Raw genomic sequence first — 24,887 nt, forward strand, 5'->3', positions numbered from 1 at the left:
TTAAGCTGCTAAGAACTGCGAAAAATTCAACAGTCTACGAATTTTTCAGGAAAAATATACAATCAAATTAATGTTAAATACGCAAATATTTAAAATCATAAAATGTATGCGTTTTGGAGATCAATTTGAGGTTATATGAAAATTGTATATGTTGCCTGATCCAATCGTAGTTTTCTGAATATTTAGTTATTTTTTGAAGAGAAAACTATCGACAATGTTCTGCAAACTTGTTTTGGATAAATATGCAAATATTTTAGGATCATGAAATGTATGAGAAATTGAAATCAATTTGAAATTATATCAAAATTGTACATATCTGCTGAAAAAATCGTAGTTTTCTGAATTTTTTGTAGTTCTTTGGCCAGATTTATACCAATAATGGTCTGCAAGCATGTTCTGGAATTAAACGCAAATATTCTAAAACTATATTATGTATTGGAATTCGAGATTGGTTTGAAGTTATAACAAAATTGTATATTTTTCCTGAAAAAATCATAGTTTTATGAATTTTCTGTAGTTCTTTGGCCAGATTTATATCAATAATGTTCTGCAAACTTGTTTTGAATAAATACGCGCATATTTTAAAATCATAAAATACCGTCGTGCGGGGCTTCGTTTAACACTTTTTCGTGTTTTTTTTTTCAAATTTATGACATTATAACTCCTAGAGTAGTGAATCGATTTCCACAATTATTAGAAATAATAATCGTGAATATGTATGTAGGATGTATGCTAAATTTGAACTAAATCCATCAATTAACAAAAAAGTTACTCATACACCAATCGGACACATCTCATATAGAACCGGATGGGGGCTACTTTGGACATTTTTATCTATAACAAAACTGCACTTCAAATTCCAGGGTTATTCAGAAAACTAGTTTGAACCAATACTGTAGTACAGGTATTCTTCGATATAACGTACCCTCGATATAGCGTACCCTCGATATATCGAATTCGATATAACGTACATTTTGCTTCGATATAACGTACAACATTGAAAATTTTTATTTTTCCCACGAATAACCCTTAGATAAACTACGAAATCACTCAAATCAATGTTTTGTTGCAGCATTAGCCTTGTTACCCAGAATTAGCGCAATTTGGGAAACAATTGAGTGTACGTTATATCGAAGCAAAATGTACGTTATATCGAAGCACAGAAAACGAAATGACTTTTTCGTCAAATCTCAAGTTTTTCATTATTGTTTTTGTGAATTTCACCGAAATCATTATTTGGGATTAATTTCACGTCGAATACATCAATACTAGCCTAAAAAATATTAAATTCTCCTCTGCTTCGATATAACGTACACTTCGATATAACGTACAGAGAAAACTTTTTTGTACGTTATATCGAAGAGTACCTGTATACTGTATCAAACATGATTCCAATAAATATATGCGTTTTACGATGGTTCTATGTAACTTTTGGTATTATGGGCAGTGTGATATTGCTATATAGATGGCCTGAAAAAAGGGGCCATTAATCCTTTATTTAGGTGAAACGGTATTTGTATTTTGTATGAGAACTTATTGGACACGGCGTACAATATATATTGTGAGGCAAATACAATGATACACTATGCCCAGGGAGTCGAGAAAATGTTCCCGACTGGAACGAAAATCGAACCCGCCGTCTCCGAATTGGCGATCCATAGCCATAACCACTAGACTAACTTGAGACCCAACACCGTGAATAAACATCGTCAACTGCATAAGCAGAATTTTAATAGTTTGTGTAGTGAACATACCAACCCTAATAAGATTGCATATCAGATATTCATGTAATAGTATTCCCACAGAGAATATTTCATCCAATATTCTTTGAGAGGGTATTGAAAATTTGTTCACAAAACAATTCTTTAACTTTTAAAAAACTTATTCGAATATGCTCAAAGTTTTACCAATAAAGCTATATATATATGAAACTTTTTGGAATGGTTATGAGTTATGATCATTCGAATGAGAAATAATTTTGACGAAACAAATTATGTACGGACAATTGTTTGACTGTCTTGCACTAGACCAAAATATTCAAGGAAATTAATCGCTTGTCAATAGCAAATAACTCCAAAGTTGCTCTGAGGTGTCATCTTAGTCGCAATCAATTTTGCTAAGTTCAGCAGATATCTAGGCAGATATACTTAATTTGTTTGCTAAAATTTAGCATAATCTCTGGACTTCGTTTCTAGTTTTGAGACTGGATTAGTTTAGATTTATCAGTCAAGTTAATTCCCACAACAAGTGCCCATTTTGCCCCTAAGAATTACTTTTACTATGTATTTTTTAATGCAACAGAAAGAAAATCTTAAAATTCAGCAGACCGGAGTTATGAATATCATAGAAAACTGTTTTACAATTAGAATAACTAGCCACAGAAGTCCAATGTCATGACTGTTCGTGCGACTAACATCTAGTCTGCCACGCCTTTACAGCGTCAGTAGCGGTACTATAGTTCTATAGAAGTGTCAAATAATTTTTGTTTACCAAAACAAACGGTCCTCTACAAGATGTACCCATAAAAATAGTAAATTATTGCAATGAGAACTTTACTTCTAAGATCCAAACCTATCATTTTAGGGGCGAGTTAAGTTTTCGACACTTTTCCTATTTTGGGGCAACCTAGCAGTTTATAACGCAAACTGTGAATAAATCGTCGCGATTCTCATAGAAAATCCAATTGGATTGCCGAAATTCGATAGGACACCACCAGTCAGTGAGGGTAGATTTGCTTTTTCGTACTATCTTTCTACCTAAATATAAACGTTATAGAATCCATCGCTAGTGGAATAGCACCATCGGAAGTGTAGTGGCTGCCCGAAACGTTGTCAAAGCATACTTACCTGGCATAGGGGTTACCGTGATCATAAAGGCGGTTCCCCCAGGGTGAGACCCTTCCATTGCACTTCGGTTGGGTTGACCCCTGCGATTATCCCTCATGTGGATAACTCGTATGCGAAATTTTTGGTAGCCGGGAAGTGCGTGCGCGCACATCCCGATCCCTATTTGGCACTTTAACCACAGACAAACAGACGTAACACTCTGATGATTCCCATCGTACATCAATTTAACGGTCTATTTAAAAATTTGATAGTTGGCCAACTGACCATCCGTGGCGCTCGCATCGTTTTTGCTCGAGTTTGACGTTTGCCCACTACCGACATCTAGTTGATGGTCGGCCAAACTCAGTCCTTTTAGCATTGGGCGAACATGTTGCCGTGACTATGATGTGAATCGAAAAATGTTCGAAGTGTTACGTCTGTTTGTCTGTGCTTTAACTATAAGGCTGAAAAGAAAGTCTTGCAACAGAGCGGTTACATATGTGTTGAGATAATGTTACGAAATTTGTGCACCTTAACTACATTGTGTCGAAATTACATGCACCTTAACTAAATTGTGTCTACACTGAACGGCGGTTTGCGGTGAAAATTACTATTCTGAAGGTCAATTTAAATACACAACGCCACTAAATTTATGCAGACTGAGTTTTGTTTTAATTCATCAGAATTATGTTATCAATTTTACCATGGACTCGATTTTCAATTAAAAAAAAGCTTCAGTTGACAACCGGATTCGAACAAAACCCTTGACATCACCAGACTCGCACGTTACCACTCGGCTATTGAACCGGTTGATGTGAAAAGAAACAAAACGCACACAAGAAGCGTTGGTGGGTCGATGATCATGTTTTGCCATGGTAAATTTAAAAACATTTTTATGCTTGTCATTACTTCAAGCCGCCTTTTAGTGTATAGATTATATCAGTAGAAAAATTTAAACAGTATTAGTGCATTGATGCACGAATAATGTTTCTGAATAAGAAAAATGATGATTTTACCAAATAAATAAAACCATACTAATTGTTGCTTATGCATATAAACTACATATTCAATTAAGGCGAATATATGAAATAAACCAGACAAAATACAGCTACTTTCAAATAAATATCCGCCCAACATGGATGCCACTAGCCAGATGCCAACTAAACTGTATTTTTTTCTTTTGCAAAATGCGCTATATACAGGGTAAGTGTACCATCAGTAATCTCACGCTCCCATGTTCATGCTATTCGAAAACAAGCAATTACGACACCGATTGATTCCGTTTTTTTTTTTGTTTTCATGGATGCTCACTTCTAACAAAAAATACAAAAATAAGAAACAAAACAAACAGCGCTTCAATCCTTTGTTGTTCGTATTTAGGATGAAAATGGGCGCCACATGCTTAATAACGGAACCAATACCCTACTACTGAAATTGTAGAAGTAGACAGAGGCCATTTAAAATAATCACATTTAGAGTTCAAAATCTCTGTTTCTAGTGATTCTATTGTGATGGAATTTTGGTTGCAACCTTAAAATAACGATAATTTTGGGTAGTATTATAAATCATCATACATGCAAACGTTTACATAAACTTTTCAGAATAAAAAAGTTGAAAGACACTTTTAGAATGGAAAGTTTCTTTTCACTTATAGGAAAGACTTTCTTTTCAGCCTTATAGTTTTATTATTAATCAGGGATCGGGATGTGCGCGCACGCACTTCCCGGCTATCAAAAATTTCGCATACGAGTTATCCACATGAGGGATAATCGCAGGGGTCAACCCAACCGAAGTGCAATGGAAGGGTCTCACCCTGGGGGAACCGCCTTTATGATCACGGTAACCCCTATGCCAGGTAAGTATGCTTTGGCAATGTTTCGGGCAGCCACTACACTTCGTGTAGCATCGTTTCGCTGGCGATGGATTCGCAAAAACATCGTATGACTGAAAGAAAGAGAAATTTCACCATACTTTTTGGCAAGGTAGCAATAAAAAAGTCCGAAAGAAATTCTTATAAGAAATATAGAAGTAAACATTTCCAAGGCAGATTGATAACCCGGTGTCTCTCCACTGGACTGACATGCCTCGACATTTTACATGACACAAATATCTACTTCAAAACATAAATTTATAGTCGATTAATTCATAGCGATTTAAAACATGATTTATAAATAAGCATTTTTTTAAATAACATACAAAATCTTATCAGATTATACAATCTATTATGGAACGGAGAAATATGTGAATATGTGCTAATTTTTGACACAAATTGCTTGCGCTTCCAAATCAAACTAATTGGAAACGAAACCAATCAGAAATAACAGTTTCCAATGCATGTCTAAACAAAACAAATCTCACTGCACTACGAACGCTACAAATGTTTCCTCGTATTGGATCCAATTGGACTAATACACGTCAGAACAAGTCTCTCACTTTGCACAACCGGCAAAACATTGATACTCTCTGCCAAATGTCAGAATGCCGGTAAGACTAGCTGTTTACTAAATTGTTACTACAGAATATTTTGTCCTACTTGTTCCAGTTAAGGCCACTCAATTTCCAAAAGAATGTGTGTTTATGATAACGAAAAGTACTAGTTGGAGTTTGGATTTAGATGAAAATCATTGCAGGGATTTACTTAACTACATACTTAACAATATAAACCGCTGATGAAATGATGACTAAACTCGCGATCAGCAAGGCTATCTTTGATTACTTCATTCGCAATTTAATGAAGCAATTTAGTGATCAGATAGTCATTAGCGTGGGACACAAAAAGACATTTTACTCCTGTAAACTTTTCTAGTTCCATTTTGGTCCCATATCAACTGTGCAAAATTTCAGATCGATCGGAGAAACTATATTTTAGCGCCAACCATTTTAAGTTTTCATACGATTTAGTATGGGGAAAATCACTGTTTCAAAGAAAAATCGCCAGAGGTTGCCCCTTAACCCCTAAAAATAAATCGATGAATGATTTCTGTTGGAAATTTTACGAGGAACCAACCCTCCGAAGACCGCAAAGCGATCTGAGGCATGTGGAAAAAGTTATTGACTGAAAACCGAATGGCATGCAAACGCTGTTTAACATGTAAGGAATAACAATAAATAATAAAATCTCGTTATTTTATCGATCGGGTGAGGCCTTATAACTTTTTCCACGAACGTCGCATCGATTTGCTGTCTTGGGAGGTCTGATTCCCTAGTAAAGTATTCTACAGAAATCATTCGTCGACTTATTTTTAGGGATCTAGGGGTGATTCCTAGCGATTTTTCTTTGCGGAAGTAAAATTTCCCCATAGTAAATCGTATGAAAAACTAAGAATGGCGGGCGCTAAAATATAGTTTTTCCGATCGATCTGAAATTTTGCACAGTTGATATGGGTCCAAAGTGAAACTCAAAAAGTATACAGGAACTTGAGTTTTTCCATTTTTTGTATTTTCCCATATAAACCGTGTACCAGGCTAATAGTCATGGCTTACACAGTTATTCAATCTGTTTAGTGAATCTCTTCAAAATATTACAGCCCTACACTCCCGTGCGAAAGTTTGGGATCAAAAACATGAAAATGTTTGTCGATCATAGTGCTGGGGTGGGTGGGGGTTTCTTGTGTGACACTAGTTTTTCCAAAACAAAATATTAAAAAAAAGAAAAAAGACGAAAAATCCGTAAAATCTTTGCCGTCTTTTCGGTGACTTTGTGGAATATTTCGACTTTTTTGGGTTGTGAAAACTAGCGTCGTTGACAGCCTAGACATTCGTTTAGCCGAATTGTAAATTTTTTAGAATTCCATAATAAAAACTTTCAAATTTCGACTAACATCGAACGCAATCATTTTGTAAGGTGATCTGCATTATAGATCGACTTGTAAATCATGAATTTGATCGTTTTCAGAATGGTTGCCATATTTATTTTTCATGCATCTCATTTAAATATGAATATTGAAAATGTTTCCAAATTGGCATTTTTTTGTAGTTATCTTCACCGGAAGTGTTGCAAAAGATTCTAATAAAAGTATCACGACGAGTGCAGGTTGAAAATCTATGAAAAATAAAGTTTTGAACAGAAAAAAAAACGCAAAACCCTTAAAAAAAATCACGTATTTAAGTATTGTTTTATGAAATATGATAGTTTAACTTGCATAAATCACAGCATTAACTACTATTACGTCTTCTAATATCTAATAAAATCTGCTAGACTGTATTCTGGCTGAAATAACATACATTGAACGCCTAACATTTTGAGAAATGGCACCCAAATTATTAAAATTTTTAGCATGAACTACTTGTTTTATAATTTAGACGTTCTTTTAAAAAAAAAAATCATGTTAAAAATGAATGTGGTTCAAATCTTAGACTCATTTATAATATATTTCTTCAGATTGAATGAAATAAGCCAATGTTTTTACCACGTCATGCATTTTTGTATGAGCATCTGCTTTAAAAAAAACAGGGTTCAAAAATTCCGACTCTTCTTGCAGTTCTTTCGCTTGGCAGTGCTCTAATTCATTTAGTAATGCTAGTATTATACAGTTATACTTTAGAGGCACTAGGAGCGCGATGTATCACCTTTTCATAAAACAGTACTAGATATACTATCACTGCCATAAATAAGTTGTATCATAAAATCTTTTGTATGAGTTTTCTGACACTTTTTTGAAAATTTTTGGGCCTCGGCAAAACGAATGTCTATCACTGTATTACACAACATAATAAATAAGTAGTTTTACACTGTTGAAAATGCTTTGACATCCATGTGCACAACAGAACATGTGCTCGATGAACAAATTGAGATTTGAAATTATGAAAAGAAATCCACGTACTCCGGTGAGACTCGAACTCACGACTCCCAATTCGCTAGACGGGCGCTTCTATTCCTTCAAGCTACGGAGTCACTCGACTATCTCCGTCGCCAGCAGGCCTAGAACTGAACTCGATTCCACAATCGCACATGGTTATCTTCTTTTCACAATCCAAACCCCCTTCGGATGGGATTAGATGAACATCTAACACATTGTCTGTTGTGCACATGTATGTCAAAGCGGGAGAGGAAGTTATTTTTAATTGTCGAGAGCTTCGGGCACTGCCTTCCAATCACTTATTGGTATGGCAATTAGTGTGCAGTCGGACTCTCGACGGGTCGGTCCTCGGCCGACCGAATACGGTAAGGGTGACCGTAGCACCTTACAAATGTCAATTTCTTGATTTTTGCTTTGGCTGACCAAGCCATGTGGGAAATTACACTGTTGAAAATGCTTTGACATCCATGTGCACAACAGAACATGTGCTCGATGAACAAATTGAGATTTGAAATTATGAAAAGAAATCCACGTACTCCGGTGAGACTCGAACTCACGACTCCCAACGACTTCTCAACAGTGTAATTTCCCATATGGCTTGGTCAGCCAAAGCAAAAATCAAGAAATTGACATTTGTAAGGTGCTACGGTCACCCTTACCGTATTCGGTCGGCCGAGGACCGACCCGTCGAGAGTCCGACTGCACACTAATTGCCATACCAATAAGTGATTGGAAGGCAGTGCCCGAAGCTCTCGACAATTAAAAATAACTTCCTCTCCCGCTTTGACATACATGTGCACAACAGACAATGTGTTAGATGTTCATCTAATCCCATCCGAAGGGGGTTTGGATTGTGAAAAGAAGATAACCATGTGCGATTGTGGAATCGAGTTCAGTTCTAGGCCTGCTGGCGACGGAGATAGTCGAGTGACTCCGTAGCTTGAAGGAATAGAAGCGCCCGTCTAGCGAATTGGGAGTCGTGAGTTCGAGTCTCACCGGAGTACGTGGATTTCTTTTCATAATTTCAAATCTCAATTTGTTCATCGAGCACATGTTTCTGTTGTGCACATGGATGTCAAAGCATTTTCAACAGTGTAATTTCCCACATGGCTTGGTCAGCCAAAGCAAAAATCAAGAAATTGACATTTGTAAGGTGCTACGGTCACCCTTACCGTATTCGGTCGGCCGAGGACCGACCCGTCGAGAGTCCGACTGCACACTAATTGCCATACCAATAAGTGATTGGAAGGCAGTGCCCGAAGCTCTCGACAATTAAAAATAACTTCCTCTCCCGCTTTGACATACATGTGCACAACAGACAATGTGTTAGATGTTCATCTAATCCCATCCGAAGGGGGTTTGGATTGTGAAAAGAAGATAACCATGTGCGATTGTGGAATCGAGTTCAGTTCTAGGCCTGCTGGCGACGGAGATAGTCGAGTGACTCCGTAGCTTGAAGGAATAGAAGCGCCCGTCTAGCGAATTGGGAGTCGTGAGTTCGAGTCTCACCGGAGTACGTGGATTTCTTTTCATAATTTCAAATCTCAATTTGTTCATCGAGCACATGTTCTGTTGTGCACATGGATGTCAAAGCATTTTCAACAGTGTAATTTCCCACATGGCTTGGTCAGCCAAAGCAAAAATCAAGAAATTGACATTAAGTAGTTTTAGCTCCATTTCTACATTTTCCCTGTAAAGTATGAAAGCTTAACTATCATTAGACAAGATTTGACATACAGGGTGCCTGCACCAATTATGGCACTCCCTAAGGAAAACTATTTGTACAAAAATAACGAGAAGACCAACGGAAGTCATCAATATGTTAAAAGATAACTTAGTTTCCATAATTTACAGGAAAAAGATAGAAACGAAGCCAAAACTACTTTTGGTATTTATTACAGCGTGTGCCAATGATAGGAACCCTGTACCAGTTATGGCTACATTTTTTAACTTCGGTTCCGGAAAAAGGGTGCAAGGAAGCCGAAATTTTAAGGAAAATGATTTATTTCTACCATAATTTTAACAAAATGTGGAGTTTAAATGAGTTGCAACCATCTTTTGTGAACGTGATCTGTTGTTCACATTTTTTTTTATTGTTGATTTACATGGTTAAAGGGTGAAAATCAACTATGGCGAATAATTGGTACTATAGGCATAATTGGTACACTTACTCTATATTCAGTAGCCTGGTACACGGTTTATATGGGAAAATACAAAAAATGAGAAAACTCCAACTCCTGTATACTTTTTGAGTTCCACTTTGGTCCTATATCAACTGTGCAAAATTTCAGATCGATCAGACAAACTATATTTTAGCGCCCGCCATTCTTAGTTTTTCATACGATTTACTATGGAGACATTATACTTCTACAAAGAAAAATCGCCAGGAGTAACCCCTAGATTCCTAAAAATAAGTCGATGAATGATTTCTGTAGAAAACTTCACGAGGAATCAGACCTCCGAAGACCGCAAACCAATGCGACGTTCGTGGAAAAAGTTATTAAGCCTCACCCGATCGATAAAATGACGAGATTTTATTATTTATTGTTATTCCTTACATGTTAAACAGCGTTGGCATGCCATTCGGTTTTCAGTTAATAACTATTTTCACATGCCTCAGATCGCTTTCTGGTCTTCGGAGGGTTGTTTCCTTGTAAAATTTTCAGCAGAAATTATTCATCGATTTATTTTTAGGGTTAAGGGACAACCTGTGGCGATTTTTCTTTGAAAAAGTGATTTTCCCCATAGTAAATCGTATGAAAACTTAAAATGGCTGGCGCTAAAATATAGTTTCTCCGATCGAGCTGAAATTTTGCACAGTTGATATGGGACCAAAATGAAACTCAAAAAGTCTACAGGAGTAAAATGTCTTTTGGTGTCCCACGCTAATATTCAGTCTAGTAAGATAACTACGATTTAAGATTTCTTACCACCAATAGTTTGAATACTTTTCATGAATGCATGTATGCTAATATTGGCTTACATTCCTATTCTGAAACTCCCGACATACATAAATCACAAACAGAATCTGATCACTTTTTATATTAAATTAATTTGAAAAATCTTTAAAATTTGAACGAACGTATGAGGCATACTGTACAAATCCTAGGAGGGGGAGCAAAAGAACAGAGGGAGTGTTTTTACAGTTAAATAAAGTTTCGTTTTTAAGGAAGCTGACGTTGCCAATTATTAGTAAAAACAGGTAATTACCTCAAGAAACTGGATTCTTTTTTTTTGTGTTTTACTCAAAAGATCCTCTTCAAGTTCCTCCGGAATTTCCTTCAAAAGTTCCTACGGAAAATCTATCAATATATTTTTTTTTTAAATTTCTCGGTACATACTTCTGACATTCCTCCAGGAGTTTTTCCTGAAATATCTGCGAAAGTTACTTCTGGAAGCTTGTCTCTTGCAGGTGTTTTTTCCGGAAATTATCTATGACTGTTTTCGTGGAATTCTCCAGGACCTCGTGCTGGATTCTCAGTGTAAAAAAGCAATATTAACCTTCCGTAACTCCCTTAAAACCGGAAAATTATTCAAACTTCCGGGAAAAAACGGGAAAATAAAAATTGGAATTGGTTGCTACTCTGCATATCTCTGTCATTTTTTCCCCAGTGCTTTTCTCTTTTTAACATCCCGGGAGATCTGCTGAAATTGTGCTACTCCTCCTGGGGTTCCTACAAAAGTTTCTTATGCCATGCTTTCAGGATTACCTCAAGATATTCCATCACAACTTTTTTTCACGAATTTCTGAATTAGTTCGTAAATTTCAACAGATTCATTCCATAAGTGAATGCGTTCGGTGATCGCTGCAGGAATTTGTACAGAAATTACTGGTAGTATACCGTCTGAAACCTCTGCAAGGGTTTCCTTCAGGAATAACACGTGGGATTCATCCAAGAACTACTTTAGTGAGTTTCTTGAGTGGTTCGCCTCCTTAACCTTCCTAAAATATTAGGTTTTTCGCACCACGATGGCGAAGTGCACCTTCAGTGTGCCTGTCTGGGTCATATTGACCCCAAATCCTCAGGTTAAATCACGATTCCTCATTCGGATCAACAATCAGGCCGTGTGTACTATACACAATTTTCTAACTACCTTAGCTCCGCAAAGGATGTATGGGCATCATGGCAGCACTATAGATTAAAGGCATCTGATCGGTATAGGATTTTTTATTTCTTGGAAGCAAAGCTCATATTTATATTTTCACTGAACGATGATCTTCGCTATTAGACATCGATCAGTGCAAACATATGTAACTGTATTTTTTTCTCTCATGCCAAGGCTAGAGCTAGAGAAGTGAATGTGTACATTTTACACAGATGTGAGGCTGATGCAATCGTAGGCAAAAATGCGCAAATTTCGTTACGTGTTTCAATGTTTCAGGTTTCAATCAAATACGTGTTTTAATTGAGTGTATAGACAAAACGTTACAACGTGAAGTTTTCACTAACATTGTTAGAAGTTAGACTAAAAATGACTAATATAAGCTGGAGGGGCTAGTTGGCCAATTCAATAGAAACACAGGATACTTATTTATAATTGATTATTTCGATTAATTTGGCATTAATCGGCATGACATAAATTCCACATGAGTATTATAAATCAAATACTATAGCAACTGTAAGATTGACACTTACCTTCTTAAACATCTGGGTGTATCACCGAAAGGTCTTCAACTAACGAACAAGTTCGAATGCACGCAATTAAAGGTTCGTTAGAAACCACAGGCTCTTCCACTGATTAACAGCAAAGTCGAAGATCTTAGTTGCCTCTCCAAAGCTCGGAAAGTTGATTCGTGACAGAAGAGCGGCTGCATCAATTTTTAATGATGTTATTGAAATAAACAACCAAATTGTTGCGTGCATCGATGATGTTCCTTTCTCACGCAGTAAAAAACTGTGCTTATCAAAGCATCGCATAAAGTGTCTAGAAAATAGAGAATTTTGAAGTCTTAAATATAAGAGGAATGTTACTCTTACCTGCATAACCATATGGTCAACTGAAGATGAGATTTATTGGATCCAAAATGTTAGTAATGCTCTTATTAACAGCTTTTTTCGAATATTGGCACATGTTTAAGAGGATGTTTGCAGGTTTCTTCAAAAAGGTCTTTCATTTAAACAATTTTATCTATGAAAATGAATTGGTTTTTAATCATGTAGTTGTAAACTTAAAGGTACCTCATCTTGAAATTACGATATGCAATTTAAACAACTTCTTTTTACCTTTTTGCAGACTTAGTGCTACAGTGTGGCTATCGTGGCTCCCATATCACAGAGTTCTTGTGTTCGACTAACTTGTGTTGTCATCACCACCTACTTCATCCAGTTTCCCTGTTCGCCGTATCTGCACCGCCTTGTTTCCGCCGCTGATAACACTGGACCAACTTTCCACCACATGAGTAGCCATCCTCGGACTCTCGGAAATACAACTGGTTGACCTCTTGGGCGAAAACAAGTTCCACTGCTCGAGCCCAACTTCTCAACAGTTCGTTACTCAAAACGCCATCAGCCGAGGTACACAAATGGTCCACAATCTCCTCCGTCAATGCGTTTCTTGTGGATCTGGTCAAAAATGGTTTCCCCAACAGATGGTTTACGGTTGTGGAAGTGCTCAACAGTTGACGCAGAGACTCGGCGCTTTTGAGATCTTCTTCAGCTGGATCGGAAAGTTCTGAAATCGAGAAGGTTATGTGCGAGGTTGGTGAGCCATCGATACATTGATTGCGGAGGGGGTATTCTGCTTGAGTGGATGATCCACAGTCTTCCTGGTCTTGTGCGATCAATGCTTCATCAATTGCTGAATCTACTAATTGATTGTCTGATCCATGGTATGCACGTTCTTCGGTAAACTGAGATTCAGTCATTTCTGTAATCGGAGAATCGTTTGATGATCGTTCATGTTGTACATTACTCATAGATGTTTCAATCTAGAAAAAAATGTGTTCAGATAAATAATTGAAGTTGAAATGAGAACATTCTTTAGTCACTTACTATATCAAAAGTTTCTCCGACGGTTTGTACATTATCCACATCGACCGCAGTTGCCAAAACATTGTCCAGTCCTTCATGGTCTAATTCTTCGGCTTCGATCAAAATGTTCGCATTTATACTAAGCTCGGCAGTAGTTTCTGTAACAGCATTATCTGTCGCTGTCTTATCCTAAAAAGAAACGAACTTGATCATACTCACAGATCATTGATCATTATTCTTTAAATTTACCTGAAATGTTTCTGGCAAGTTTTGATTTATAACAGAGGTATTTGAAACACTACCAAATAATTCGTCATTGCTCTCGGTCTCCATCAATGATTGGTCAACACCTGAAGTGCCTAGCGATCCGTGTGCTGTTTTCGACGTATCAACACATTCATTGTCAACTGACGATGCAGATGCAGCTTCAAGTTCTTGATGTTCCGAAACTTGAACTTCTTCCGCAACAGCTTCTTCTGGAACTTGTGGTTCGAGTTTGAAGGTATCTTCCAACGATACTTGTGACTGAAAAGCGACCAAAATAAAATTACCAAACAATTTGTATTCAATTTCATCACAAACCTCAACCATCGATGTATCATTGTCTGGCACATCCCCGATTGCAGTTTCCGACTTTATCACTACCACCGGGGAACAAACTGGATCGGGCAAGGATACGGGTTCATGCGGTTTGACCACAACGCTAAAATCGGGCTTTTTATCCAAAGCATCCAAAGCTTCCCGGTAGGCTCTGTAGGCTTTGTTGAAAATAGCACGCTTTCCAAGTTTCGGTACCAATTCTCGGATGATATCGTCTGTGAGGCATTTGAAGGCTTTCTCGTTGACTTCTTCCTCTGAAACAATTAAGGACATAATTGACACACTGAGCAAATATCTTTGTAATGTGTATGGAGAAGCAATATTTCCGGATAACTTTGGCAAATTTTTAAAATTAAAACATGCTCGTTTCGTTTATGGTACCAACAATTGTGTTTTATCAGGGTGTCTACCCATAAGATTTATTCGGGATTTATGGAAGTTGTTCCTGGGATTTCTACCAGAATTCCTCCCACGACTTCTGCAATGATTACACGGGATCTCTCCTGGAGTTCTTCATGGAATTTCTCCCGGGATATGCTACCAGCATCCAGAGTATCTCGCTGGATTACCCCCGAAGAAATTTCCACAATGTGTTCAAGGTTTCTTCAAACATTTCTCATGGTGGTTCTCCGGAATAGCTTTCCAACAGTTTCTCTTGGAAATTTTGCGGGATTCTTCTTGAAGTTCTTCCAGAGTTTTTCTGAATTACTGTTGGATTTCCCCGTGAGATTTTGCCCTTAGTTCTCCCCGAGGTTTCTCTTAGAGGTTTACAGAGTTCCTCCTTATATTTCCTCAATATTTCCTCACTGAATTACTCCCAGATTGTTTTTCTAAGATGTCACAGCTTTCTCAAGATTCCTTTCAAAATTCTTCGCAAATTTTCTCCAATAAGTGTTTGCGAAGTTTCTCGCAAAATTTCACATAGATTCTTTTTGATATTTGTCCGGGAATTTATACAAGAAATTTGGAATGTTTTTCTAGGAAACATTCCGAAAACAACTCCTGAAAAAATCTGGAGCAACTATGAATGAAAGAAATCCCTCAAGGAGCATCCAAAATCTCGGGGCAATTTCCGATAGGAATTTCGAGAAGAGCTCTGAGAATAATCCCAAGAAGATCATTAAAAAATAATTACTGCTAGAAATCCTTTAAGCTACGAGGAAAAGCGTGAAAGAAACTCTGAAAGAAATCACGGATTAATTGATTGATTTGTCTTGACTATAGAAACTTTTAGCCCTTGGCTAGAAATCACGGAAAGAACTCCACAAAAAATATTAGCAATACTCCTGCAGAAATCCCATAAGGCACTCCGGAAAAATATCTTAGCAGAAAGTGCAGGATAAATGAATTAACTACGTCGGCTGTTTTTCTACTCTCCGCATCGACCAATGTGGCACTAGCTTCTTTGCGCGAAAAATCGCTAAAAGTAAATCGCAAAAATATTGTACACCGCCGGGGCCCGTGGCGTAGTTGGTCACACGTTCGCTTAATATGCGGATGGTCATGGGTTTGATTCCCAGCCCCGGCACTTGCAATTTTTCGTCAGTTGCTCTTCACCGAGAGCGGCTGACACTGACCCTCTTCTGAGCCCCGTGGCTCAAACGGACCCGGATACCTGGACATCGGCGAACTGCTACTCATAATGGACCCCCAATCGGACTGGAAAGGAACAACGGCCACCTATCATCCATCCTTGTGCTCATCATTCTACATGTAGAGTAGAAAAGTGAAAGCAGCAGAAAGGCAACCAGTTCAATAAAGTATAATAGAATACATCAAGGCTCTGTACAATAAGTATAGCTGTCAATTGAAATCGCTCACGTAGTGCCCTAGTGGACAATAGAGCTGTAAATTAGGTTAAGCGATTAAGAATAAAAAAAAAATATTGTACAGCGAATAGCATCTAAAGGCAAATTTATCGAAGTGGAATACATTATTCGAAAAAAAAAATTGGTAGTGGTTTTGCATAATGGTGACTACTATGAAGCCTACCAAATATTTTTTCAGTAAAAGCTTTCTATTTCAAGTAATTCAAGTTTAGATGCTTTTCACTATACAAAATAAAATGGATTTACTCCTGCTGATCAACTGTGGGTGTGCGCCAAGCGGGCAATCCATTAATAAAAAGTCTGAGATACACCCTAGGACTAACAATCCCATGGGATAACTTCGCTACTTTGCTGCACACGGTATCTCTTTGGACAAAACTCCGGGAAAAATCCCTCGAAGGACTCAGGGACAGATACCAGGAAAAAACTCTGAAAGAAGATCTGGAGAGAAATTCTGTAGGACCTCGCGACAAACTCCAGGGGAAATCGGTCGTAAATCAGGAATCCTAAAGATTCTCAAGGAAGAATCCCATACGAAAAGATCGAATTTTGGAAAATCGACGGTAGGAATTCAGAATTTCTCATCTCATGAAACCAAAAAAGGGGGTGAAAATATAAAGAATGGAATGTTGTGAGAAATCTTGGAAGTTATTCAAAGATGTATTTCTAAAGAGGATTTCGGTTTCGATCTGCGAGAATGATCGTTTTTCTTTAGCATTCCCAGAACATAATATCTGACACTTAATCGAAAAATGGTTTCATAGCTTATGGTGAACGCTTTCGGATGACATCAAATCCTTCAGGCACATCTTGAGGATCCAGGAAGACCAAGGCATGCGTTGTTCGTAATGACAATTGAAATTTAATTCTTTTAGCATAATTTCCAGCCAGTCCAACATTCTGCAAGCGATTCCACCAGCTCTTGGTTAGGTAGACGAAACACTCAAACAAAGCCGAATCAGGAAACGCGTCTCTCACCGCATTCATTTAAGCGACCTCGAAATCCGTCACAGCATATCTTCTTCAGAAGTATCAATGCTCTTTTATAGGTGGTTTTAGCTTTGTCTGGCAGCCAGAAGATGGACAAAAGGGGCAAATTTTCTGCCCGTCCGATGGAACCGTGAACAGTGAAAATTTCCTGGAATCCTTTGGAGGTCATAGCAAATGTTCCGTCGAGGATTACTTTTTCCGTTTGACTTAAGCTTGTTAAATTGTTAGTTGTGCTAAAAATAAGTATCCGTTTTCCTTTTTCAATAGCATTTGGCAAAAGGAAATTTCGGCCATTGAGTGTCTTTGAGAAGTTCTCATCCACATTGTCCAAATCTGCTGGATCCGATGGCAAGCTTGCTCTATCACGCTGCCTCTGACAAATTCTCCGCTGTTGATTAAACCTGAAAAATATAAAGGAAAAAAGCGCCATTAATTAAACCCACATTTTATAGGCGTTGACATACACACTGATTATATATCGCTAGCCCGAACGACCGGTAATCGCATAATTGTCCCATATGAAGAGGAAGCAATCAAGAATGGGACTGATAAATAGCGCATTTAGTTCACCACTGGACTATCGCACTAGTTTTCACGAGTGCGAAAACGCTAATAAAAGTGCGCGATTGCATCAAATCAACTCGGTGTCTTCAGAGCACTTGTTCACCATAGATTGAAGAAATAGTGCGCCGAAGACATCAACCCGATTTGATGCAATCGCGCACTTTTATTTACGTTTACGCACTTATGAAGTCGCAGTTCGCAGTCCAGTGGTGAACTAAATGCGGTCCAGTGGTGAACTAAATACTATTACTGGCAGCGAATGATACTAGACCGAATCTAATAAGCTCACTATCTTGCTAATAATAAAACATCATATAACAACGTATGTTTAACCCTTCAGCGCGCGCGCTGTTGTAAAAAGTACAACACTATCAAAAAAACCTCGCTTTTCGTATACAGCGCGAGCGCGGTGCAATTTCGGTTGCTTGATGGCGCGCGTCCTGGAAGGTTAAAAAAATCTCAGCTGATTATGTTAATTACTATTACCATTAAGTTACATCAAGATTTGCGGCATTTTATCTTGAAAGAAGAGCCAATAAAAGAACGAAAAATATTAGTTTCCCCCAACAAAAACAGTGTTGGTAAACTCACACTCAGAGCTAGCTCATGAGCCACTCCTGCGTGAGCAAACTCGCGCGCGATTCTGAATCATTTTCTCACGCGCGAGATTTTCATGCAAAATCTCGCTCTTACGTGTCAAGCGCCGAAATCTCGTTCGCTTGTAAAACGAATCCAAATCAATTTGAACGACATTCTTAATTGTTAAACGTAAGACTTGGTCTTATTCTATCATACAATCATAAAAACTTCGTTGTAAATAATTTGTAAAATCACAAGTCAACTCATGCATGATTTTTTCGGCGATGGCGAGTCAAGAATCGCACGTGAAACAACTAAACTATGAAATTTGAGAAATTGAGTTTTTACCAACACTGAACAAAAGCTTTCTAGTGTTAATGAAATTCCGATTAATTATGTTTTTTTCTATACATACCTTGACGGGAAATTGAGGAGCACACACTCTTATGGTTTTCTCCGGTTTATTTGTTCCTTCTCTAGCCTTCGGTCTTAACGCTGCTTAGAATCGTGTTGTGTCTGTGTCCAACGGGTCTGGTTTATGGTTGTGTTCAGTTGCCGAAATTTGTCCTTGCACGTCCTGGTCATTTGCTGTCTGTGTATTGCTCTGTTCTCAGAGCGAACTGCCAATACACTTTATTGTCGTCGCGGTTGAAACCCGAAGATACCCCACACCCGACAATCGAATTTTCTCAAAATCCATGCGTGAAACCTAACGTCGGACGTAGTGCGCTGGACAGTGGACCTGGCCCTCTATCCAGCGCACTGTGCCCGACGTACGTCCGACACACGGTTTAGCAGAAAAATCGAATTTCGCGTGTCGAAAATTCCGATTTTCAACTGCACGAACAATATTGTCAACCTGAAATTTAAAAAATATTATTCAAAAAAACCTGTTGTTTCTTTGATGCCCTACAAACCTTTTTGTCCTGATGTTACTGGAAATCTTTATGTAACAATTTAATGTTTTTCGGAACACACTTAGGAATATCGACTCCTCCACCATCTTCACCTTATTCCGCCATTGTTGAGAATAAAACACTGTATAAATGAGAAAAATCAAGACTGTCTATCTCCCATACAATGCGATACTTTTATAGCGGAAATGGAATCACTTTTCTGATAGTTTCATGGTTAAGCTTCCTACCATTTGCATTGAAAAAGTGTTAATGCAAATAATTTATTTTTTAGACAAGGAGATATCTGCTATTCTTGGCAGGTTTGTACTCCTCGCCTGTTCGTCATGGGATGTTTTCTTAAACCTATGCCTCAACATTTTTACTATCAAACGAATTATATGGCCGAGTTCAAATAATTTGGCCAACAAATACATTTTAACGGGAAGTTTTTCTTCTGAATCCAATAGGGTATCGCGCCACGTGGACGGTGGCTTCTATGTTCGTCTGTTTTCCACTCAGTCAATTTTGAATCAATTGACTTGAAATGTTGTATACGGGTAGATACTATACCTATCTCACCACATTCCAAAAGTTGTGTCAATTGGTTCAAATTTGACTGAATTATAGTGGAAAACAGACGAATATAGAAGCCACCGCCCAATTGGCGCGATTCCCTATCTCAAAGTATGATCCAAAAGGAAACATGCATAGCCATGAAGGAAAAGCTTGCGTATACAAGATAAAATACACTTCGTGTAACTCCATTTCCAACGCGCTCAATGCCCAAGAAATAATATAGCGAAAACGAAAATGCTAATCACAATCTTGACTGTAGCCCTTCGACTAAAGTGAAGAAGCTGTTTGTTTGATCGTTAAGATCGGGATGTGCGCGCACGCACTTCCCGGCTACCAAAAATTACACATACGAGTTATCCACATGAGGGATAATCGCAGGGGTCAACCCAACCGTAGTGCAATGGAAGGGCCTCACCCTGGGGGAACCGCCTTTATGATCACGGTAACCCCTATGCCAGGTAAGTATGCTTTAGCAGTGTCTCGAGCAAGGACTAAACCATGCGCGTGCATGGTGCATTAGCGATGGGGCTATCAGTAGCACCCGGCACCGCACATTCGTTGGCGGGTATGAAATTTGTTTTCGTTGTACTCTTTTCGCTCTGCCGCTCTCGCTAATGGTTAGGGGACGTTATTTAATTACGTAAGGGTTTATGGGGGAGAAGAACGAGATAATATATTATATTCTACATAGTAATACAAGAGTTTTTGTGGTTTTAAGTAAAAAAAAAAATACTAAATCATAAAAATTTTCGTTACATAATAAATGGACGATCCCTTCAATGGTTTTTTTTAGCGTGAAAATTTACCATCTCGCACCGAGAAAAATTCCTACTCAATGACTGAGTCGGCCTTACTCATAAATCGAAAAATCCTTTGTTTTCTTACTCAGTTTCGACTAAAAGTGGGACAACCCATTGGCAATGGGTTGTCCCACTTTTGACGGAAACTGAGTAAGAAAACAAAGGATTTTTCGATTTCTGAGTAAGACCAACTCAGCCACTGAGTAGAAATTTTTCCCTGTGCGAAGAATTACAAATTCCAATTAGAACGTAAGCAAACCAGAAACACATTTAGAAAAAAAAATGTCAATTTTTTAATTAAAACTTTTGAACACTGACAAACAGAAGAACTTTAAGCATATTATAGATTGACTTTAGGTGTTTTTGGTAGTTTTGTTTTATTCAAAGCTGCTGAATTCAGCGCAAGTTCCCTCATCGTTTTTATTATTGGAAACCAGTTCAAGGTACACAAACTGTTCATTAAGCAGATCAAATGAATGAGAAATGGACATTATACATCCAAAATTGTTGTACAATTCGAACAAACTGTGCAACTTACCTTCGAATGTTGGTATCAGCTCCGGTAGTTCCCACTTCCGGAGGATGTCCTTAACGTATTCATCCATTTACAAATGTGGTTCAGGCTGGAGGAAGAAGAAAGGAGTTAATTTTTATCTCGTGTTTTAGAAATGAAACTTACCGTAGTCAGGGATGCCAAATATACAGATTTTTCTGTAATCATACAGATTTTTTCGCAGCTTATCATACAGAATTCTGTATACCAATATTACAGATTTTTGGAAAAGGATGCAGATTATACGGATTTTTCAAAAACTTACAGAATATCATACAGATTTTCCGTAAAATAATACAGATTTCATACAGATTTTCGGAAAAAGTAGTCATACAGATGATACAGATTTTTGGAAGGCCAAAATACAGATTTAAATTTGGCAACCCTGACCGTAGTGCGCTAGAATTGATATCTACCTAGTGCTGTCGTCACGTCACAAGTTATAAAGTTTTTTTTTGAACAAGTTGAATCCAACACAGGGAAAAATTTCTACTCAGTGGCTGAGTTGGTCTTACTCAGAAATCGAAAAATCCTTTGTTTTCTTACTCAGTTTCCGTCAAAAGTGGGACAACCCATTGCCAATGGGTTGTCCCACTTTTAGTCGAAACTGAGTAAGAAAACAAAGGATTTTTCGATTTATGAGTAAGGCCGACTCAGTCATTGAGTAGGAATTTTTCTCGGTGAAATATCCACTTCCGCGGACAAACTCCGATTAAAACTGCACTTGCTTTCTTCAAACCCTCTCGGCTTCCATCAAACCAAAACAAAAGTCACTCAGTCGTCGGCGTGATGTGTGAGAGAGTGAGTACTGCGCTCTTGCACGCTAAAAAAACAAATGGGGGGCCCAGATGCAAAGGAGTGTAAGTCTTGGTAAGTGACCATTTTGTCGATTTTGAGCTGAGAATATTAAACAATTATTCTTTAAAGTGTTCCTTGGAGTGTTCAAGCTTTTAGGAACATTTTTAAGATTATTTTAACGATGATGTAAACAACACAATAATAAATCGAAGAAAACTGGGAAGATTTTGATACTCCATACATTTAGTATAGGAGGAAAAATTGTTGAAAAACTTTAAACCTCATTTACTCGTAAGTGGATTTTGTCACTTAATATCAGGGCAAGTACCAGGGACATTTTATGTATTTTCTTAAAAAATGAGTAAAACCTAGTAAAACTCATTGGATTTGTCAAGAATGTTTAGCCAAAATTAGTCCAAAACCTGCACGAAACCGCCAAACTACCCAAAATTGAGTTCTTTCGACGCAATTCCATAGTTCGGTCCAATAAGCCAACATTTGAGTAAATCGATTAAACTCACGCTGGGTAGATTGCCTTTACCGCTAAAGGCCCGTTTAGACTATCTGATTTGTCGGTCTGATTTGAGTGACTGCTCGAAAAAAATGTATGAAATCGTAAACAAAGGTCACTCAAATCGCTCGAATCAGACCGAAAAATCAGATAGTCTAAACGGGCCTTAACATTTACATATTAAATCTAGCATTTTCGAGCACATTTTATGATATTAATCAAACATTATGATGTCTGTCTGGTATGTATTGCTTGGCAGTTGTTGATAAGATCATTCAAAAATGTCACAAGTCAGACCTCAGGTCATATGATCCATACCATAAATAGTTCACATCTCATGTGGCCATTAGTACCTGTAAATGCTGGAGAAAAATGTTACCGAGGAATATGAATTCTGGTCTTTTAACCCTTCAGCACGCGCGCTGTTGTAAAAAGTACAACACTACCAAAAAACCACGCTCGTCGTATACAGCGCGAGCGCGGTGCAGTTTCGGTTGCTTGTTATGTTATGTTGATATTAACATCGGTTGAATTGACCACATTAAACTAATTGTATTTGTTTTGTTATCTATAGGGGGATTCACTTAACAGTGTATGAAACACTTCAAATAAGCAGAAAATCATGCCTTACACAGCAATTTAATCTGTTTAATGAATACCCCTAATGTTTGTTTACTGTTTACTAGATTCCATTACTTTATTGGAAAAAAAAAAATAGAAAAATCATTGTTCATATTTTTCTTATCGTAACATTCTAACCTGCTTTTCAGCTAGTTTTTTTTTAATATTGTCGCGCTTATCTTAGATTCTCAGCAAGCTGCGTTCGAAACGCGCAGCCTCCGATCGCGCCAGACCGCACACGTATGATTTGTACACGGTGTGCACCTGGGCTGAAACTGTTTTCAGCCGTGTACACTGTCAGCCGCCGTGTACAAATCAAACGAGCGCAATCTTATGGCGGCTGACTCAGATCAGCAGGATCCGAGTGATTAAGCTAGGATGCACAATAAGTACTTCCTCAGTTATTAATTGAGAGCTTCCTCTGCCAACCTTGCTGCCAACACGGTTCAAAGTTTGTCAGTCGTTGCAGATAGCGAATAACATTCGATAACCTAATACTTATGACACACATGTGATACAAGAATCATTGTAAATTTGCGCTTGAAATGAGTGCCACACTGATAATTCTCTCCATTCAAGTCAGTCTTGTTAAGGCCCGTTTAGACTATCTGATTTTTCGGTCTGATTCGAGCGATTTGAGTGACCTTTGTTTACGATTTCATACATTTTTTTCGAGCAGTCACTCAAATCAGACCGACAAATCAGATAGTCTAAACGGGCCTTTAGAATTTTCTTGACAGTGAGTACCGTTGTACGTGTATCACACTCGTATCACATGTCTGTCCGGGGTATAAACATCTACCACAGACAAACAGACGTAACACTCTGATGATTCCCATCGTATACCGATTTAACGGTCTATTTAAAAACGTGAAAGTTGGCCAACTGACCACCCGTGGCGATCGCATCGTTTTTGCTCGAGTTTGACATTTGCCCACTACCGCCACCTAGCTGATGGTCGGCCAAACTCAGTCCTTTTAGCATTGGGCGAACATGTTTCCGTGACTATGATTTGATTCGAAAAATGTTCGAAGTGTAACGTCTGTTTGTCTGTGCATCTACTGTACTCAAATTTAAAACGAGAAATAAAAAAAATAAGCCAACTGATTTTGTATTTGATTATACGGAGTAGAATAACACGATTCAAGCAACAATAATATTATTTGTTACGAATTGTTTTAAGTGTAATTGAGAAAGTAACTTTTTTTAATAAAAAAAAGTCCATAAGAATTGGCTTTTTAAGCGATGTTGAGATAATCCCATATTCTAAATCTGTACGCCAAACTGAGCCGAAACCCAAATTTTCATGAATTTTGGAGCCCAGGAACCTATTTAAAAATCAATTTGAAGTTTGTATGGGAGCGATTTGTCGAATCACCCCTCGTCGGATTTTGTACTGGGCGGAGCTGTGAAGCCAAGTGATTTGAATAAATCTTTTTGAAATTGATTTTAGGTATCAAAACAAAGTTCTAAAAGTCTGAAAAAAATCACAGTGGCTTAGAAAAAAGCTCTTTCGTTTAAAAATATAAAATCATTGATTTTTTCTAAATTTAAAAACCCAATTTTGCAGGCATTTTTTCATCTGTATAAAAACAACTTAAATTAATTTTTCTGATAGTAACTTTAAATTATTAAAGAACTATTGAGAAACAATCGAATCAGTTAGTCACTAATAAAGCTAATGTTCACTTGTTGTACGAACTATATTGGCATAATTTCTTTTGTAAAAAGTATTGTGTGTTTTATTGTGAACTATGAAACCTGCCATGTGTTATAATTAATAAATAAAATATTTATAAATATAAATAAATAATTAATATAATAATATTTACTATGTAATCAATGGTAATTTGTTGGGAACGCATACCCCACAGCGTTAATTACCGCTCGTGTGCATCGGCTCATACACTGAACTACAAATCAACCCAAATTTAAGTTGTTTTGACGCAATCCCGGTCTTCCGTGGAATAACTC

At 37.7% G+C, this 24,887-nt stretch overlaps 1 protein-coding gene and 3 non-coding genes across 6 annotated transcripts; 1 reads left to right on the forward strand and 3 right to left on the reverse strand.

Moving 5' to 3' along the window:
- The first annotated feature begins 2,838 nt into the window (after positions 1–2,838).
- On the forward strand, positions 2,839–3,002 carry LOC115265898 (U1 spliceosomal RNA). Its single transcript, XR_003896992.1, has one exon. It is a non-coding gene; the product is annotated as a U1 spliceosomal RNA (small nuclear RNA).
- Positions 3,003–4,524: 1,522 nt separating this feature from the next.
- On the reverse strand, positions 4,525–4,688 carry LOC115264049 (U1 spliceosomal RNA). The gene has a single exon (XR_003895957.2). It is a non-coding gene; the product is annotated as a U1 spliceosomal RNA (small nuclear RNA).
- An 8,073-nt stretch (positions 4,689–12,761) lies between these two features.
- LOC109426675 (uncharacterized) lies at positions 12,762–21,685 on the reverse strand. 3 transcript variants are annotated; one of them, XM_029869691.2, is made up of 7 exons: positions 21,637–21,685; positions 21,400–21,493; positions 20,969–21,053; positions 14,179–14,450; positions 13,846–14,121; positions 13,618–13,785; positions 12,762–13,553 (listed from the first exon to the last, which is right to left on the reverse strand). In XM_029869691.2, exons 3-7 carry the CDS (start codon positions 21,033–21,035, stop codon positions 12,945–12,947), a joined length of 1,392 nt encoding a protein of 463 aa, XP_029725551.1. In that variant the 5' UTR covers positions 21,036–21,053; positions 21,400–21,493; positions 21,637–21,685; the 3' UTR covers positions 12,762–12,944. The 3 variants fall into 3 exon arrangements, with proteins under 3 accessions (XP_029725551.1, XP_029725550.1, XP_062709550.1); XM_029869690.2 differs by lacking the exon at positions 21,637–21,685 and having other exon boundaries at positions 21,374–21,475; XM_062853566.1 differs by lacking the exons at positions 21,400–21,493; positions 21,637–21,685 and adding an exon at positions 21,110–21,367.
- Positions 19,933–20,096, reverse strand: LOC115264048 (U1 spliceosomal RNA). The gene has a single exon (XR_003895956.1). It is a non-coding gene; the product is annotated as a U1 spliceosomal RNA (small nuclear RNA).
- Positions 21,686–24,887: the final 3,202 nt, after the last annotated feature.

Source organism: Aedes albopictus, chromosome 2 (assembly GCF_035046485.1).
Source record: "Aedes albopictus strain Foshan chromosome 2, AalbF5, whole genome shotgun sequence".
In the NCBI taxonomy this organism is placed as follows: Eukaryota; Metazoa; Arthropoda; class Insecta; order Diptera; family Culicidae; genus Aedes; species Aedes albopictus.